Genomic DNA, 19,255 nt, shown 5'->3' on the forward strand with positions numbered 1-19,255 from the left:
ACGCAGGCAGTGGGCATAAGGCTTCTGCCTTCTCTGTTTCTACACTACTTCTGTGAAATCCTCAACTGCAGTCCACACAGGAAAACATTAGTAAATGGACTAATTCTAATTTTTAAAGTGCTTCCATTCCTTAGGGTTTTTTTTTTAATTTGTATTTTTCCCATTACCATTTATCCCCCTTACACCCTCTCCCACCTCCACCCATCCTTGCCCTCCCACCCCTCCCCCCGCAATCACCACACTGGTGTCCATGTCCACGAGTCCTTTTTCTTTTTCTCTCCATCCCTCCGTTCTCTAACCACCCCCAGAGCTGTCAGCTTGCTCTCTGTCTATGAATCTGTCTCTATTTTGCTTGTTAGTTCAGTTTGTTCATTAGATTCCACATATGAGTGAAATCATATGGTATTTGTCTTTCTCTGACTGATTTATTTCACTTAGCATAATGTTCTCCAGGTCCATCCATGCTGTTGCAAGAAAATTTGACTTGCTTAGAAATGCTTCTTGAAAAAAAAAAAAAACTATTTAAGCCTATGAGGGAACTATGCTGTCTTTTCCAGCTTTTTGCATTATAACACAGATGGATTCTATACATGCAATGCAAATAATAGTAACAATAACAATAGTAATAATAATAGCTAATACTTATTAATACCTTACTAAGTGCTTTACCTACAATGACTTATGTAATCCTTACAAAACCCTATGAGGTAGTTGTTATATTTAATTATCCCCACTTACAGAAGAAAGTAAGGTGCTGTGAGATTAAGCAATTTTCCCAAGTTCACAGAAACTCATGGGCAGAGCGAGGATTTAAACCCAGGCAGCCTGGCCCCAGCACTGGTAATCTTAACCACCGTGCAATCCTGTCTATTAAGAATTAAATGGGAATTGCAAAGTTATATATTCAATAGCTGAAAGTTTGTTGGGTATTTTTTAACCATAGAATTTCACAGAGAAATATATCCCTCTAAAAAGCTAACACCGAATATGAGCGGACCGTGCTAATTTTAGTAATTTTGAATATGGAGTTTTTAAACATGGACACACCCTGCCAAGTTGATCCAAAAAGAGGTAGGTATGGAAAAACTTCTGTTCTAACATACTTAAAATTAGAAACACTGCTTAAATCTGTACCACTTTAAAAACTCATTATCAACTAAGCAAAAAATATTATGGAATACTTGACATTTTAGTATCTGTGATATTAAAAAGAACTAATATTTAATATTCAAGTGGCGACAGCTTGTAGAGTTTGCACACAACACCCACAGGGATAGATTTTTCTTTAAAACGGCCTTTAGGAGCTTGCTTTTTAAACAGCTGACACCTCGTTCTCTGCATCCCTCTTTCCTGCCAGCACCGTGGGGCGCTCGGAGTACCACAGCAGACAGGCAATTCTTCACTGCGGGATTTGTCCGTGCAAATAATGGAGAATGAGGAAAATTAAGAAAAATGTAATTTCCACTGACTCAACCTCAGTGTAATCTCTACTATTAAAAAATGAATGGAGTCTTTGGAGGGCTTTTCTCCATATGCTCTCTCAGCCCCCTTTACACACAGCCATGGGAAGAGAGAAGACGCGTCATTACCTGATTGAGCATCAGTCATTCCCCACCTGTACCAAGGCCACATAATGACAAGTGTACTGGTCCCTGGCATTTTTCCCGAATGACTAATTGTCACAGTACTAATTTACTCACCTGTGGAATCTTCAGTTTCCTAGCCAACTGTCAAGAAGATGCATAATAATGGAATAAAAGTTTTAAAGTGCTGAGCACTGTGAAATATTTCACTTATACTCCAACAGAAAGTTTCACTCAGCCGTGAGTTAGAAGGCTGTAATTACTCTTTGCTGAGGGGGGGAAAAAAAAAACTGGTCGCATATTCATTTACCTGGTACAATAACAGGGGACAAGTGAACAAATCTTTTCTGACAGAGAAAGAAATGACTGATCAGATTACCTAAAACATGTTTATTTATCTGCATTTATTTAGGATGAATATGCCAGTTTCACTACTGTTATGTTCTATATTACAAAGCACTTCATTTTTTTGGTAGTGTTATTTAAGAAAATACTATTCCTATATCAAATAGTAAGGAAAAGAGTAATTTGTTAGATTTTTTTCAAGACCTGTGGAAAAGTTTAGGGTGAAGATATAGGCAGGTATTACTTTAATTATGTAAAACAGTAAACCAATTTGTTACATCATTGCCAAACACTGTGGCCCAAGGACTTTTTAAATGCTAGCCTGTATTCTTAAAAAATAGTATTTGTCCTGGAACACGATTACCCACAAGTATAACAGCTGACTTTCTGAAATCCCACACTGAGATATTATGTTTGATATGCCTATGAAAATTGCATAGAAATTGTTCGACTAATTTTAATGCATATGCTTGGTTCCTTATGATACAAGTAACATTTAGACATAAGAGCCTAGGGTTTCCTAAAGGTTTGGGGGGAAAACCTCATTTAATTCTCATATTTTATTAAACTCAAATTCTTTACTTAGCTCATTAGCCTATCCCGTGGTGTTCATTAGGTCACATGAGGAAAACAAGTTTCCTGGTTAAGTTCGGGAAACCCCAGATTAAACGCAGGCTTGTCATCACCGTGGCAGAATTCCACTTTAGAAACTTCAATATGCCAATATGCATTCTGAAGAGAAGGTGTGTGGTCTTTTCAACCTTATTTGACCCAGACTGTTCTATCGGCGCATCTCCAAAGCCGAGAGTCTGCAGAACAGGCTCTGCCTTGAGTTATGTCTGCACATCACAGGCACTCAATACCTTCTAGCGAAATTTCAATAGTATCCACTCTCGACTGAATTGAAACTGTCTTTGAAAAGCTTTGCCTTAGTTCATGAGGATAAATATGCAAATAGAATCAGAAACACAAACTCATTTCTTCTCACCAGATCTCAGCCCACGTACCCAGAGGTAAAAAAGTAGTGAAATAATCCACTCTGGCATGTTGACCTACAACAATGCTATTACTTAAAATGGGATTTTTAAGTGCTAGAAAGGGAGAAAGGGAAACAGCAGCTTCCTATTCAGCCCATGCCTTCCATTTAGCATATCTAAAAAGATTGTTTTCCTCATTTTAAAATTGATAGCCAACTTATTTTTGTTGTTTTGCTATTCAAATTTCTGTCCTCTTTTGCCAGAGCTTATTTGCTCTAACACTGAATTTTAAGCATCTCTAAAAATGCTTAATATGTTATTATTCTTTCCAGATATCCTCTGAGAGCCAAGCAAAGAGCATTAAGGAAGAAAGGAGGGATGCGGCTGAATACAGTGCAGTGAAGAGAAGACACCTCAAGGAGAGAAGTCCCCACTGCCCAGAGCCCGGACCCTGTCATCAGAATGAGAACTTACCGGTACTTCTTGCTACTCTTTTGGGTTGCTCAGCCCGACCCAACTTTCTCAACTCCATTATCTAAGAGGACTAGTGGTTTCCCAGCAAAGAAAAGGGCCCTGGAACTCTCTGGAAACAGCAAAAATGAGCTGAACCGTTCAAAAAGGAGCTGGATGTGGAATCAGTTCTTTCTCCTGGAGGAGTATACGGGACCCGGTTATCAGTATGTGGGCAAGGTAGGATTCCCCTGGGCGCTTTGGCATCCTGGTTCTAAAAGCCTGAAGAAGTTACCTCTAATAAATAGACAGGGAGGATGTAAACTATTCCCCAATAGAGTAAAAATTGTTGCTTATCTGGTAAGGCTTTTTTTCCTCACTTGAGTAGTTTCAGGCAGAAGATTGTCTCAAGAAGCGGAGGAATGTTAGCCCTGCAACAAAGAAAGAGAAATACTCCAGCCGAAAGGGAAACACCCACAACCATCATCCACACAGGATTATCATAAATCCTTTAATTTTTACTTTAGCTTGAAAAATATGGTCCAGCTTATTCTATGAAGTAAGATGTATTAAAAACAGGAATAGAGAGATTAAGGTCTAAGAAAAAGAAGGTTCCTTTTTCTCATTCTGAAAGCAAACATTCTGAGCTTTAATTCTTTGGCCAGGTTCAAATGAACTCTTCCTTAATTCCGATACCGGCAGTGCCAGCCATTCTGAAGCGAATGGAGCCCTTTGTCCTCGAAACCCACCCCTGCCTTAGACTGGTTACCTTACAGCTGCTGCTGCTTTGTCTTATCCCACATAACTGGCAAGAGCCAGGCATTCCAAAAGCTTGTGATTTAACTGTGGCAAGCTTCACAAAAGAGACAAATGGTTATGGAGAGGTGCTATTTCCAAATATCATCTGACCATTTTATTGACTCCAGAAAGTAGTATGAGGAAGCCTCACTTATGATTGCCCTCAGCGATTACTGGAGCTGAGTCAGGGAAACAGCTCGGTTATACTGTCATCGGGAGCTTCGCTGGCATTTTATCATCAGCTGCACTCTTGTTGCAGAATATCTGCATACTGTAAAGCTGTAAAAAAAAAAAAGACAGGGGTACAGGTTTGACTTTGCAGGTTCTGTATTTCATAATAGGTATTGATAAACAAAATGATTGTCCCACATCCTTTACATAAACAAATTGGGAATGAACACACCGGAGCTGGTAAGTGCCTTTGTTTATGATCACAGCTCTGATTTTAAACACCAGTGGCAGGATATGCAAATTGCATACATTTTGCAGATTCCAAGGGCTGCACGGTCACACTTCAATCTGTTATCCAATGTCCCTGAATAACCGTGTGCAAATAGTCTCGTTAAGTATTTACCACTATAAATGAAGGAAAGCGATCCGTGGCGTGGGCTGAGGCAATCAGGAATTGTTCCAGTGAAGTGAATTATTGATAGGGAATGAAGTCAGAGAGAATGCATTCAGTGGAGGGTGAACATCTACTCAGATGCCCCAGGGCCTTGCCTTGTATTTGCTGTGACTACCGAGGAAAGTCCGAGTACTTGTGCTTCTCTCCGTTTCCTTTGTGAAATTTGAATAGCACTTCATTAATAGGGTAATGGTTGTAAAAAAAATGATAATAATCTTATAATCTTTAAAGCACTTTCTAGAATACAAATAATATTACTGTCATAGAAGTTTTTTCAAGTGCTTTGTCTCAATAATCGATCCCCCTCTTTTTCTTTTCTGCTCTTACTTCCCAAATTATGATGTCATTTTACATCAAAAATGCCACGCGTTTTTAAAGAAAGGCAGGATATTTCGGGACAGTAGAAGCAGCAGTGAATGAAACCTCATGGGAATCGGCTTAATGATTATAATCGCGAGAGGGAACATCGCCGAGGAGGGAGCTTGTGAGCTGTGGACCCAAGCACATCTGAGGCCGTGCCTCGGTGCCGCCAAGCGCCGGTTGTGTGGCCCAGGGCCGGTTACTAACTTTTCCAGGCTGCAGTTTTCTCATCTAGAAAACGCAAGCAGCCATGCCTGCATCGTGGAGTTGCCGTGTAGTTTAACTGAGATGAGAGCTAGTGGCAGGCACATAGTAGGTGCGTAAAGAAGTTGCTACTCTTGGTGAAAAATCCACTGTATACACTGTTAAGTTTATGAGTCATGCATTGAAGTGGAATGCTGATTTTTATATCATTGCAAAAGTAAAATGAGAAAACTCTCAGTGGGCAGAAAATGTGGAGGAGAAAGCCAAAAACCCCTTCACGATCACAGCTTCCATCCAACTAGTTGGGTTTGGAAATTTTATTGGCAGCAAAATAAATTTCCCTACCGCACCTTTCATCGGCCCTCCCCCACCTCCCTGAAGTTATACACCTGAGAGAATGTAGCGGGAGAAAAAGTCAAGGACAACTACTGAAGTTGTCCAGCTTTGCGACCTCAGGGTGCGTAACCTACAGTATTCTTACTCTACTGCTGGGGCATCTTCCCCATCTGTCTCTGGAGTTATGTTTTACCAGTAGACAACAGGCCTAGACTAGAATATGTTTTGTGCCACATTTAAAAACAGACAAAAAATACATACAATTTTTAAAAGGAAAAAAAAAAGGTTTGGTTGGGTTCCTCAAGTGGCAACAAATTGGTCCACTTTTACTAGATTTGGAATAAGACAGATACCTGACGAGATTGTCCAGATTTAGAGCATCAGGAAACTCTTGAGAACAAAATGGTTTCAACAGCAGGCGACAGCAGAGGTTCCAAAACGGTCTCCGTTCACCATGCCCTTAATGTCTCAGCAATTTTTTCATAGTGTCCTTAGGTCAAAATAAATAGGTCCAAACAATTTAATAAGTATTAATGTTCTAAAAAAATAAATTACTGGTTGACAAAAATATATGTCAGTGAAGAGGGAAAAATACTCCATTCTTAAATAACCACAGTTACTTACTAATGGAAGGTGTGTGCCACTGGGCACTGCAGAACCTCTCAGACTGGACAGAGCCCCCATTTCCTTTCCCGCATTGATTTTTGCCCTGTACCTACCTTCTACCCCAAGCACTGGGGGGGAGCCCAGCTTCAGCAATACAGAACGTCATCGAAGGGAATGTGGCGCCACCTACTGCTGAAAGTGTGAACTACCCTGAGGTGTAGCCCACAAGGTGTGTGACAAGAGCTCAGGTGTTGCATGATTTCCCTGGAAACTTTAAACTATTTCCTGGTGCCACCGTGGGTTCCTTGCTGCCCCCCAGAGTTCTTTAGTGAACACCCTGGGGACCAGTAGACTATAGTCAGATTGCTGTACAAAGGTTGCAAAAGCTAATCGAACCTTAGCCTTACTAAATAATAGTTACTTAGAGCCTCCTCTTGAGGCGTGACACTGAAAAGATTAATCTGTACATGTAACAGATAGAAGCGTTAACAGAGGAAAAGTAATGCAGTTGAGCAAAAAACAAAGTAGAAGAAAAAAGCTTTCACATTATAAGCATATGACTATATTTGTATTTGTGTTCCTTGGTTCCAGCTATTCTGGGCTCAGACAGTAGAGATGACAGTGACGATGGTGGAGTGAGGAAAATGTGAGAATCGGTGGGGGAGCAAAGGGCCGCCTAGTGTCCAAAGAGAAAAAAGGTTGAGTCACATGTGCATCCAAGAAGCAGTAGAGGACAGAGTCTGGAGGCTGGGTGACAACAAAGTGAATGGACAAGGTCATACTTAAAACTCGAAGCACAAGCAACGGCAGTGAGAGCTTCCTCCTCTTCCTGTCCTAATACTCAGCCTTGCACTGCACCCTTGTCCAGTTGGATTAACACAGAAACGTGGGCTCTTCAGGGCTAGGGACCAGTGCACTTACTGGGAATAGCTGAAATACTGACAACCCCAAATGCTGATGTAGAACATTTCGATGCCTTGACTCACCTACAATGCTTGTGGCAGGTAGGGGTAACAGCGGAGGAAGAGGTGGTCCTGTATTGGGTAGGAGTCTGTGAGCTTAAAATACACAGATACAAATAAGAATAGTTATTTTCCAAAATACATGAAGATTTGGGGCAACCTTTGGCTGATGTGGCATAAGCAGCCTCCATGTCACCTGGGAGCATATTAGACATGCAGAACCCTGGGCCCCACCTGAGAAGCTGCATCTCAACACCATCCCCAAGTGGACTGTATGCACATTAAAATTTGAGAAGTGATGCTTTAAAAAATATCTTGCCTGGGTCTCCCCTCACCAGATTCTGATGTACTTGGTTTTTAATTAAGTATTTATGACTCCAATATGTGGCAAAATTTGAGAACCGCTGCCCTAAGAGACTATTATTGGTAATAATTGTAACAAAATGTGGCAAGTTGAGTGATTAAAGCATTATGGAAACATAAAGGAGAGGGCCTGCGGGACGTGGGCACAGCAGAGCTCCCTGACGGAGGTGCTGGTGTTGGAAGGACTGCATGGAGGTGTTAGCTCACACTGCACAGGGGGAGTCACCAGGCTTCCGAAGGGGAGAAAGCAGGAGGCTCCAAGGTTTTGGGACAGAGCAGTAAGAAGAGTGAAAGTGTTGCTGGTGCCGGCACAGAAAACAGGAAGAGGGGCGCGTTTCTTGTCCAGGGCCAAAGGGAAGTGTATATTGTTTTATACTAAATCTACTTAAGTTATCTTTGGTTTATAGAAAAACAAGAAGAGAGCATCGCAAATTTTCAGAAAACACCATGCCCTCCCCCCAACTTTACATAATGTAGCAATTCCTTGATGATGACTTGGTATATTGTGTAAGATTAAGTTAAATAAGAGAGAAGAACATAGGTAGACATCGATTAGATTTCCAAAGCACAGGCATCCATTAATACAAAGATAAATAGATTGAAAAACCTCAGAACTATGCACAATTTTAGGCAAAAGATTCACATGTTGTCATTAAACAGACCCCAGCAAAGCTTAATTTCCTGTCGCCTCCACTTTAACCTTCACAACGTTCTTTGTCCTCTCCTTCCACACAATGTATCCACAAAACTAAGCTTCGTTAGAAGCATTCAAGATGCTTCTATTTTTAGTAGTGTACCAGGAGATCTGTGTTTATGGAATTTGATAAACTTGTATATTTTTGTAGATATTTTCTGATGCTAGTTTTTTGGAAGTTGGCGATGGTTTTCTTTGGTGGAGCTTTCCCCAAAACTGATACACTGTGCTTTTTTAAACACCATGAAAATCTGGGTTGGATGTGAAACGCTAATGTACAGGCCTTCCTAATACGGCTTTCTCTTTTGTCTTTGAAATTAACATTTATCCAATTCAATGAAGCCACTATTCTTAGGATAATTAGACAGTCATGTTTTAATGGCCTATAAAATAAAAGTGGTCAGCTAGATACACCTTTAAAATTAGACATGAACAATTATGTGTGCCTATAATTACATGACCCAACATCAGTAAATATAAAGCCATATTTTATACATCCTGAAAGACCATTTAAAAGATGCTGTCATTAAGGTGTTCCTTTATTATATTCCTATTTTTTATCTCTGAAAAGAGCATAAACTTAAGAGCAGAGATGTCCTGGTGCTAATTCGATGGGTGACTCAGAGACTCATTTAACCCCTGGCACTCAAACTGCAGTGCGTCGGATTAAAGCACCGTCATCGCTGACGCTGCGGAGCGTTGCCTCGTTCCCCACGCTCCTCCCGGTGCCTCGGGTGCGTTATCTCATCGGACCCTCACAGCAACCAGAATGCCCGCGGTTAGTTAGACCCCCGTGTTAGAGATGAGTAAACCGAGGCCCAGAGCAGCCAGTATTTTAACCCGACCTCTCACTCTGCCGGGGCCTGGCAGCTGGCCTCTGTCTGACCTTGTAACTGTCCCTTTGCACCCCCCTCACACACACCAACTGCTTCGCAGAGTACAAACGAAAACACAGACACAGAACACGCCTTGGTGTTCAATGATTGGATTCAACTCGGTATCGCACGTACCTCCTGAGAACCTGCTGTGTGAAACCCAAGTAGAGAGAAAAAGAATTTTTTTAATATTATTTTAAAGCACTACAAAAATATGTCTGCATGAATACTTTGTGCCTTCCTTTTATTTTTCTTGACTTTAATTTCCAGAATACATCAGAGATATTCAAAATAGTTACATGTGAGTATTTTAAAATTAGATTTGCACTTGGTTGTCTTTTGGGTCCTGATGAAAAGTGTCTCTTCATTTTATTCCTCTTGATAACCTTCTGTAAACTTCTGTTCTGGTTCAGTGACCTGCAATAATCTTCTCTCCCTGCGTCAGGACAAGTGCCGTGGGCACATCTTTCTTCTTCATCATTTAAATTTAATGCTCAGCCATTTCACATTTTTATATTTCAACTGTTAGTCTATTCTAGAGAGTGTGCCTTCACTTGCTTGTTGAATGTACTTTTTAGAAATGTCTCAAGAAGTAACTTCCCAACTGCCAATATCGGCGGTAATCCTCATTTTGTTTCCACTATCAGCCACCTAATTTCACTTGCTTAATGACAAAAATTTCAATTTGCTATTTGATGCCAAGACAAAGTCCCATTTAACAGCAATTCTCTGAGTCTTAAACTCCCCTCTCTGCACAGTTGCTCATGTGAAGAGCAAAAGAGAACGTCTGACCTTGGTCACAAACCCAAAGGCAACTTTCAGCTGCCCGGGCCACACAGAGTGAAGTACAGGAAGCCAACACGGACCCAGTCCGGAATGCTCCCACTCCCGACTCGTTATGCCTGTGGAATCCCGTATCCTTCTGCTTGTACTCCAGTTTGTTCAACAAAATGGAGCGATGAAGGTGAATAAAACAGAGCTAAGGGTTCAGATTCTTTTTGTTCCCACTGAGCTATTTTACCTCCCCACCCTGCAAGTCAAACAGATTTAGAGGTTGCTGGGAGATTAGGGAGAGTCTGCATACTCGTTATAACAAATCCCCCAGAATCTAGCCCACAGACATCCATCCTTAAGTATTTCTTTCCCCGGTGCCTCAACTCGTCTGTGCCATTATTAAACCACGTGGTGCTTCATCTGCACCACAGCTCTTCATTTGTTTCCGTATTATGGGTCCACCAGAGACGCAAGCCTAAATGTGCAGCATGCCACCATCCAGCTTATACTTCTTTTAAAATCAAAATCTTTAATTATCATTTTGACTGAATTTTATTTCAAAAATTAGATAAAAATCCCTGACAATAGGTCCTTAAACCACCATCTTTTTCATTTCCATTGATATGAATGACATCATTAGAACACTATTTTAAATATGACAAGGCAAGTATATATTGAACCCAGAATTATAAATTTAACTGTTGGAGGTTAATACCACTCTAGTCAAAAATTAAACATATCTTCCTAATGCTCTACCTTCTTTTACCAAAAATAAACAGGTTTTTGATAGGGGTCTTGCCTTTGATAACCTTCCCCAAATTTAGAGATTATGTTTAGGTCTTAATGTATCATCGGAACGTCAAGAAGGCACCCCTCTCTGTGTAGACGTAGGCTGCTGCTAACAAACTCCACCTTCCCACAAGCTCTTGTGTAGTCAGTTATCAAGATGACAATGTAATATAATCTTAGTGAGCATGCTAAGTACAACAGTACTCCGTCCAAACCTATCCATACGAACAAAAGAAGGGGCTGAAGGAAAGTACAGAATTCCCCAGAAGAGAATAAGAGGTTTTTTTTTCTTGTTGCCATTATTGATAAATAAGTAAAAGTAACAAGTATTCTCAAAGGTCAATGTTAGGCATCAAATTTGAAATTATGCAACCTAGAATAAGAAAAAAAGAAGCATGCCAAAATATTTCACTGGAAAAAATATTTATAGCTTCTTCCAGTTTTCCATTCACAAAGAATGCATGTATACAAGAAAAGAGAGACATTCTAAAAGATTAAAATGTATACATATGTGAAATATATGAATAAATATTTCAGGTGAATTGGTGTATTTCAGAAGACCTGAGGGCAGTAATAAAGGCATAACAAAAAGCTTGAAATCTCACTCTGGATGTGGGATTTAAGGCTGACTAGAGGGAACAGAGATTGGAGTTAAGAAGGCAATTGAAGTTATCTCAGCTATGGAATTTCCGAATAGATTTGGAGAGAAAATGCTTTTCATTCATTCAACAATCACTCACCAGAGAGTGTAAAGTTAATAGCATAGGCAGTCTGCCTATGTTGAGTCCCAGCTACCCTGCAACTACCTGGGTATGTTGAGCAAGTTATTTAACCTCTCTCTGCCCTCCAGTTCTTCAGCTGCTAACTAAGGGGAGTAATAAAGTTATTGAGGTGGGGATTAAATAAGTTAATACACAGGAAGGGTTTAGAACAGGGCCTGGTATATCATACTCACTAGTCAGGTAGTAAAGGAAGACCAGTACAAGGCAGGAAGGGGCCCCGTGATCAAGTGCACCTTGAGAGAACAGAAAAGATGAAAACAAGGAAGAACCAAAGGTGCCCACAACATCCCACTAATGTCCTGGGTCATTATGGGTCAGAAGATGGTGTCAAAGCAGCTAAAGTGTCTGCAAATATGATTAATCAACCGCAATTCAGAAGGCTAAGTATGTATAAAAGTATGAAGTTTTCTTTATTACCCCAAACAGAAAATAAAATGCACAGTTCCATCACGTTATTTGATGGATTTAACTTTTCTAAATCCTCCTGTTAAGGCTATTTATCATTTATTTCACTTTAAAACATCAGTTTACACCACAATCTGGTGTTTATATTATTTAAATTGCTTGGAAATGTTAAGAGTCTGGTTAGGTATTGTTTTCTTAAAAAGTTTAACACATCCAGCAATTCATAAAAGGACTATAGTACTGATAATTCAGGTATACTAATATTTTAAGTTGGAATTATCATAATTAAGTTGTAATAATATTATGCCCTCCCTATGTTATTAAGTCAAAGTTTCATTATGGGAAAACTACTCTTGATTTAATAGTTTAATCACCCTGAATGCTTCACCTTTTAGAACAAAATAATGAATTCCTTGTTTAAGGTTGAATTTTGACCTTCAATAATTGAGTAGTGTTTTATATTGGATCCCAGTGCTGTTTTTCAATTAGTACTTTAGATATTAAATTTTTACCTTCGAATGCTTATATCTTTGTTAACTCTGCAGGATCCCTGACTACACATCTTGCTCAACCTTGTGTCCTTCACGGTGCCTAGCACGGATGTTGCACATTGGAAACAGCCAAATATCACTTAACTAAGCTGCAGTGAGGGACCACAAGAGATGGAGATCTGCTGTACTATCTAAAAACTGCCTCCCGGCTTATTCATGTGAATGGTTTGCTGTGGATATCATTGATGGCGATTTATGTCATTGACAACTGAAAATCTAGCCTTTAAAGTTCAAGGATATATTAGATAGTAAACATATAAACCAAATTTATTATGAAAGTCCATGGAAACTACCTCTGAAATTTTCACATCAAAGTGACACCAGTATTTATGATACAGTAGGAAAAATCACAAGCTTCCGTAGTGCAAACCAGAGAAACTGCAGACAGCACAGTTGTACGGGTATGTGCATGAACTAACAAGAAAGATAAAAAGACAATATATAGCGAATAATATCGTATCATAAAAGTTGGTGCCTTTAAGACTTTTACAAATGAAAATCAAACATTATTTAGGCTCTCTGTAGAAGAAAGTTTGAAACAAAATGAGAAAAAGCCAGAGTTAACCAATAAAAAACGAATATCTTTTTTCTTAAAATCCCTAAGAAGGTATATAGTGCAGACAATTGGGCAAAAGAGAAATCATTTAAGACCTGGGAGCAGCGATTGCAATGATTCACAAAACGTCAACTGTAGCGACAAATGCGATGATAACACAGAGAGAGCAATTCTGTATAATGACTAATTCTTTTTCTTACCCAGCTATATATTCTTCCAGTCAACATATTTTTAGTTCTCGTGGGAAAAATAATCATCTCTGGAGAATAATCTCATCTTAATTCTTTCTGCTATTTATAAGTACAATTCAGAAAAGACACATGAAAGAGGAGATGCAAAGAAAAGTCTGCTTTGAAATACGGTTATGCCAAACTGCAGCATGCTTGTATGGTTTTCTTTTTCGTAAATTGGGAAGTGTAAGAATCTGGCTCATTTCATCATTTAATCTATAGCCTGGAGTTTCATCTTTTTTTTTTTCCAATGTGGGTAAATACCTTCTAGGAAGAGAGCTTCCCCTTTAGAAATCAAGTAAAGCATTTTTTTTGCATCCTCTTTGAGATTATTTCCAAATAAAAGGTTTTTTAATTAAAAAATAGAAATCAATAAGGCCGAATGGATTACCAGAAATTTCTTTCTTATCTTATTTGTGTCTTGAGGGTCCTCCCAACTATGTGTGTTATGTAAAAATACACATAAAGGAGCTATTTGCCCTATAACCTTGGTGACTACCATTCCACCTACCTCTTGATGGGAAATATAGATTTAAAGTTAAATTTAAAAAAATTTGGTGACTTGGGCAAACTCGAGTGGTAGTCCTTCATTCAGTTCTATCTCCTTTCCAACAGTGCACAACACCTACTTAAGTTTTAAAATGGTAACGGGGCCGCCAGAACCTTAGCGTGAAGGAGACCATCAAACAACTTTGAGCAAAGGGGAGGGTGCAGGATGGAAAGGGACAGAACAGAAAACGAGACACAGGGAAAATCATCCCCTGGCAGCAGATTGTTTTCAGCAGAGTTCCATGGCAGAAAATGTGTCATGCAATTATTAAGGGGCACTGACAACATGTTCGCACATTTTATCAGTCCCTGCAGTTAGGAAGTGCTCTCACCTGTACAGGGGTGCCTCCAGGGATCTGCATAAGCACTCCTCCTCTTGAGGAGACAGATCCCAGAGGGGTTAAGGGACCCCAGAGCCATTGCCAGCAGAGTCCCAGCTGGGGCTGGAGTCCAGCTTTCCCGATGTGGTTAAATCTGATACTCTTCACTTCTCCCACACCATGAAGATATCAAAGTAGCAGAGAGTATTTCAGACATGGTGGGCCAATGAGATAACAGTATAAATGCTTAGGAGTTAGAGCGCTCAAGTTCACGGCGCTAACGTCACTGCGAGACACATGCCCGGTGTAGCCCTTGGGATCGTGCACACTTCCCTTCACTGAGTGGTTCACAGTTAGTTCCCGTAAAGCAAAACACAAGTTTGTTTGTTTGTTTGTTTTTTAAAAAGCTGTTCCAAGCCTTTAAGAATTTATAAACTGGTTCCCAAGCAAAAAAAAAAAACTAATAAATGAAATCAAACTCTGTCTCCTAGAATTGCTCACCATTATTTCCTCGACTGTATGAGTAGGTTACAGAACTCAATTTAATCATCATTTACTGAGCACACACGAGGTGCCTGAGCATTATGAATTTGAACAAGAAATAGTCTCTCCCTCAAGGAAACCACTCGTTTTATAAAGATGTAGCTTTAACTGTCCAAATCCTAAGTAAGAAGCAACATAAGATTATTATATAAAGTATGATTTTTGCCTCTGAAGAAAAACACATTTTGGGCAAAGTCCATTAGCTAATGAGAAACATTACTTTCTTTCAGTTTCTGTTGTTTGATGCATCATGTCTCAAGTGTCTACATTTGTCTGTTAATAATTTCTTTCAAAGTGTAGTGTCAGAGACAGAGGGAGAGAAAGAGGGGAGGCAGGAGGAGTCTGTGTGTGGGTCTGTCTTTGGCCTCAGATTTGTCAATTGCTGAAGAGATTGCACTCTAAGGCAAAAAGCAGCAGGATTAAAACTGGTGAGTTACAATGCCTTTCTAAATCAATTTTTGACTGGCTCTCAACTTGATTTACCACTGGCATTTTGAAAATGAAAATGTGAGACTAAGCAAAGCTGAGACTAATGTCTCAGTCTGCTGAAGACCTTGGACTTCCAGAGCCAAGCACAAGGCACTAAACAATGACTTTTGGAGGAACTAACTTCATGCAGTGAATAAACCAAAAGGCATTTGTTTAATTGATAAATCCCAAATGAACAATGACATCTATTACAGTTTGTATCATTTATGCCAATAGGATTTACAAATAACTGAGCCTGGGGCCTAGTATAATAAATACAGTGAATCCAGATACTTTTGTAATCGTGACAGGAAGTGTCGTTTGGCAGTATGAGCTCATGTGAACGAGCATAGACTTCGGAGTCAGGCAGCTCTTGGTAACCTTCCTGGCTCTGCCATTGACTTTGAGTAGGTTACTTCACCTCCCTGACCTCAGGGTCTCTCCTGGAGTTGTTATGAGACTTAGCTGATGTAATACATGGAGCCTTCATGCAGTACCCTATACATAGTGTCACCAAGGGTTGGTTTTCTTCCCTCTTTCACTGGATTCTTGAAGGACCACAGACAGTTTCAGTTCACCTCGAATTCCAAAGATAAGGAAATACTGTCTTAGTTTTCTATTTCCATTGAAACAAGTTACACAAACTTAATGGCCTAAAACAGCACAAATTTATGTATGAGCTTGCAATTTTGGAAGTCAAAAGTTTAAAACAGGTTTCAATGGGTTAAACCAAGGTGTCTGCCGCATGTCCCTCCGGAAACTCTAGGGAGGATCCCTGTCCGTGCCTTTTGGAGCTTCTAGAGGCTGCCTGCATCCCTTGGTTCACGGCTTCTTCCTCCATCTTCAAAGCCAGCAGTGCATCATGTTCAACTCGATCTCTCTGCTTCATTGCACATGTCCCTCTCTGACTCCCCACCTCTTTCCCCGATGAGGACCCTGGTGACTGTATGGGCTCACCTGAATAATCCAGGAAAATCTCCTGACCTCAAAATCTGTACCTTAATCACACCTGCACAGTCCCTTTTGCCATGTAAGGAACAGAGTCCCTGGTTCTGGGAAGCAGTACATGGACATCATTGGGAGGGCCATTGGGAGTTGCCTATCACAACTACTATGACACTCAAGTTTTGTTCACTTAATAGTTACTTTGGCACTTTTGGTGTTAAATTCAAGCTATTGAGTGTAAAAGATAAATGTCAAGGAAATTAATAAATTTCTCCTGAGTTTAAATTGAAAATTTTTTTCACTTTCAGTACTTTGTCAAAAATTCTCCTCTGCATAACACAAGGTCTTTCTTGTTGGTTATTAAATCCAACAAAAGATAAAAGATTGAATTGAGTGGGTCATGTGTTATCTCTGCAAATTCAGACCCCTTTTATGTTACTATTTGAGTGAATTTTAAAAGTTACAAGGTACGCAATGAGAAATAAGGTGGGAGGAAGAAACATGATAGATAGATAGATGACAAGTGATAGAGATGATAGATAATAGATAGATAGATAGATAGATAGATAGATAGATAGATAGATAATAGATAAAGTTCGTCGGTGGTTCTCAGTGGAGGCAGTTCTGTCCCACCAGAGGACATTTGGCAATGTACGGAGACACTTTGGGTTGTCAGCATTTAAAAGGTGCTACAGATGTCTAGCAAATAGGGGCCAAGAATGCTGGTAAATAGGACAGGTACCACTACAAAAGTTATCCAGCCCAAAATGTCACTGGTGCAGAGGTTAAAATATCCTTTGTTAGATCTCCGTAACTCAGCACTTAAAATACTGTTTGGTACAGATTAAGCTTCTAATGACTCTTCACTGAACTGAATGTAAACATCCAGAGAAAATACTTGTTGTGGTTAACAGACTAAACCATGATTTCACACCGCTGAACTCAAATTCTGCTCCCGTTGGTTGTACAATGCTGAGAAGTTACTTAACTTTTATTTTGCCTCTGTTTCCTCATCAGTTAAGGGGGGATAGGAAGAGGTTCATGATGAGCATCAAATTATATAATCTCTGTGATAAATTCAGCATATTTTCTAGCCCATAGTATGTTCTTAATAAATGCCTGCTATTATTATTTTTCCAAATCCCAGCCAGGCCAATTGCCAAATGATGAATAATATAAAAGAACACTTTAATGATAAATATTTCCACTGTTATAAAATCCAGCAAGTTATTTATGTTGTATAGAAGAAAATGATCTTTTCAGGCCATTACAGACAGGAGGCAACGTGGTGTAAGCAGAAAGAAGGCATAGGGTGTGGAGGTAGCCCAAGCCTAGGCTTTGCCAGAGAAAGAGATTTTCCAGATCCTTTTAGAGCCCATTTAATGTATCAAAACATGGCCAAGCGAACTAGAATAAAACTGACTAATGTCATTTACACGTGTCACCACCAGAAATTATGGGTGCCGGGCTCAGGGCTGCAGGTCAGGCTTCCAGCCTAGCTGCCTTCTCAGAGCTCAGAGTGGGAATCGGCAGTTCCTCCCACTAAAACCCACATGGTTGGGTATTCCCAAAGCCGTGGGAGGGATTTCACAGTTCTGGCTATTAAATGCATAAACACACACAGTCCTGTGTGTATCTGAAGTCATTTTTACTGCCTGAGACCGTGTGTTGAAGGTCCTTGAAGGGAGCCAGGGAGCAGGAACAAGTGTGTGGGTACAGGTGAAAGGAGAGTGGTGTTTCCCTTTTCCCTTTGGGGCAATCGTGTAGTGAGAGGGAGGCCCATTTCCGGTCCCAGGAGTCTCCAAAGTTTCTCCATGGCGAGAAAGAGGTGGATAGTCCTATAGATGGTAGCTGCCAAGGACAAAGCAACTCTGTAGCTACAACCACATGCCAAGTGCGATGAAGGAGTCACAGCCTGGGCCTCTGTGGTGGCGATGGGGAAGGCAGGATAGAGATAGTCACCTTGGGCCTTAAGGAGCTGAAATCATGGTCCCACCTGCCAAAAGCACAGGCACCACTGAGGAAAGTGATAGACGAGAGATCTTGTCTAGAGACCAGCAGGCCAGAGGGCGGGACAAGGACTATCCTCGGCTCCAAGAGCCCCCGAATTTCCCTCTGCTTCAGGTCATATGGCTCTCTCTTGTTCGTACACGCAGATGTCATCTTGCACTGAATCAGGGGAAAGGGGAGACACCAGAAAGACTAAGATTTATTTAAAACAGTTACCTAAAGAGACTGTATTATTGAATCAGGCAGACTTTATTGGATTGCACTAAATTATTGACTTGATATTCAACCTAATATAGAGTTCCTAATACTCAGTAGGATTAGAACTTCAGGGATAAGCTATTTTAAAAAAAAGAAGGAAGCCACACCGTCCCTTGTACATCTGAGTGCAGTGTGAGAAAATATGGGATCCTGGGACTCCAGGGGAAGAGTGTTTCTATTTCAGCAGACATTATTGTTTTTATTACCCCAGGCGCCTACTCAAGGTCTCCTCTGACTTCCCCCCATGCTGAGCATTGGAACCACGCCATTAGCTCCTACTGGTTGCTCAGTCATTCTTCTCCCATTAGTAAATCTAAACATCTCCAAGAAGGCTCCCTAAATCATCTCAGACCGAACATCCCCTGCCTCTACCTCGTCTAGCATTCAAGTTCCTTCTGTGCTGTTCTCCATGTTTTCATTTGCCTTTTTATTCCTGATACCTAGCCAAAGTACTCAATTGTCTAATTTCTGCTTTTATTCTTTATTTTTCACATATGAGTATTTATAAGCCTAAATTGTAGAGGACAAGTATTGTTTTTTATTCATTGCCTTATGTAGCTCTTCAGGCCAATAAGTGTTTTAAAATGGTCTTGGTTGACAGTTAAGTTATGTTTATTGTGGGACAATGTGTCCATAAAATGGAGCATTTTGCATTCATTACCCATTACTTTCTGCAATAGAATGATACCTGAAATATGGTTCAGTAAAACCTTGCAACTTCTTCAGCCTTAACAGGTGACTTCTGTCCCAGTGCCTGGTGTAATTATAATGGTCAGTGTCCTCGGTGTACTTATAATGTCTTTGCTCTTTTCAGCAAACACAAGTGACATGATTGTAATGAGGTTTAATTGGTTATTAAAAAAAATTTTTTTAGATCTGAGACAATAACTGGTATTC

The 19,255-nt window shown here is 40.1% G+C and overlaps 1 protein-coding gene across 6 annotated transcripts in view; it reads left to right on the top strand.

Annotated features, from left to right (window-relative positions):
- The window catches only part of CDH6 (cadherin 6), a 130,478-nt gene that overhangs the window by 74,286 nt on the left and 36,937 nt on the right, over positions 1 to 19,255 (top strand). For 4 of the 6 annotated variants that reach the window (XM_053914050.1, XM_071219735.1, XM_045186353.2 and 1 more), the window contains one exon: positions 3,238 to 3,595. In XM_053914050.1, the coding sequence (XP_053770025.1) occupies positions 3,368 to 3,595 (228 nt within the window). In that variant the 5' untranslated portion in view covers positions 3,238 to 3,367. The remainder of the gene's footprint in view (positions 1 to 3,237; positions 3,596 to 19,255) is intronic. The other 2 variants (XM_045186356.2, XM_045186355.2) reach the window with 1 other exon arrangement.

The sequence above is a fragment of the Desmodus rotundus genome, chromosome 1 (genome assembly GCF_022682495.2).
Source record: "Desmodus rotundus isolate HL8 chromosome 1, HLdesRot8A.1, whole genome shotgun sequence".
In the NCBI taxonomy this organism is placed as follows: domain Eukaryota; kingdom Metazoa; phylum Chordata; class Mammalia; order Chiroptera; family Phyllostomidae; genus Desmodus; species Desmodus rotundus.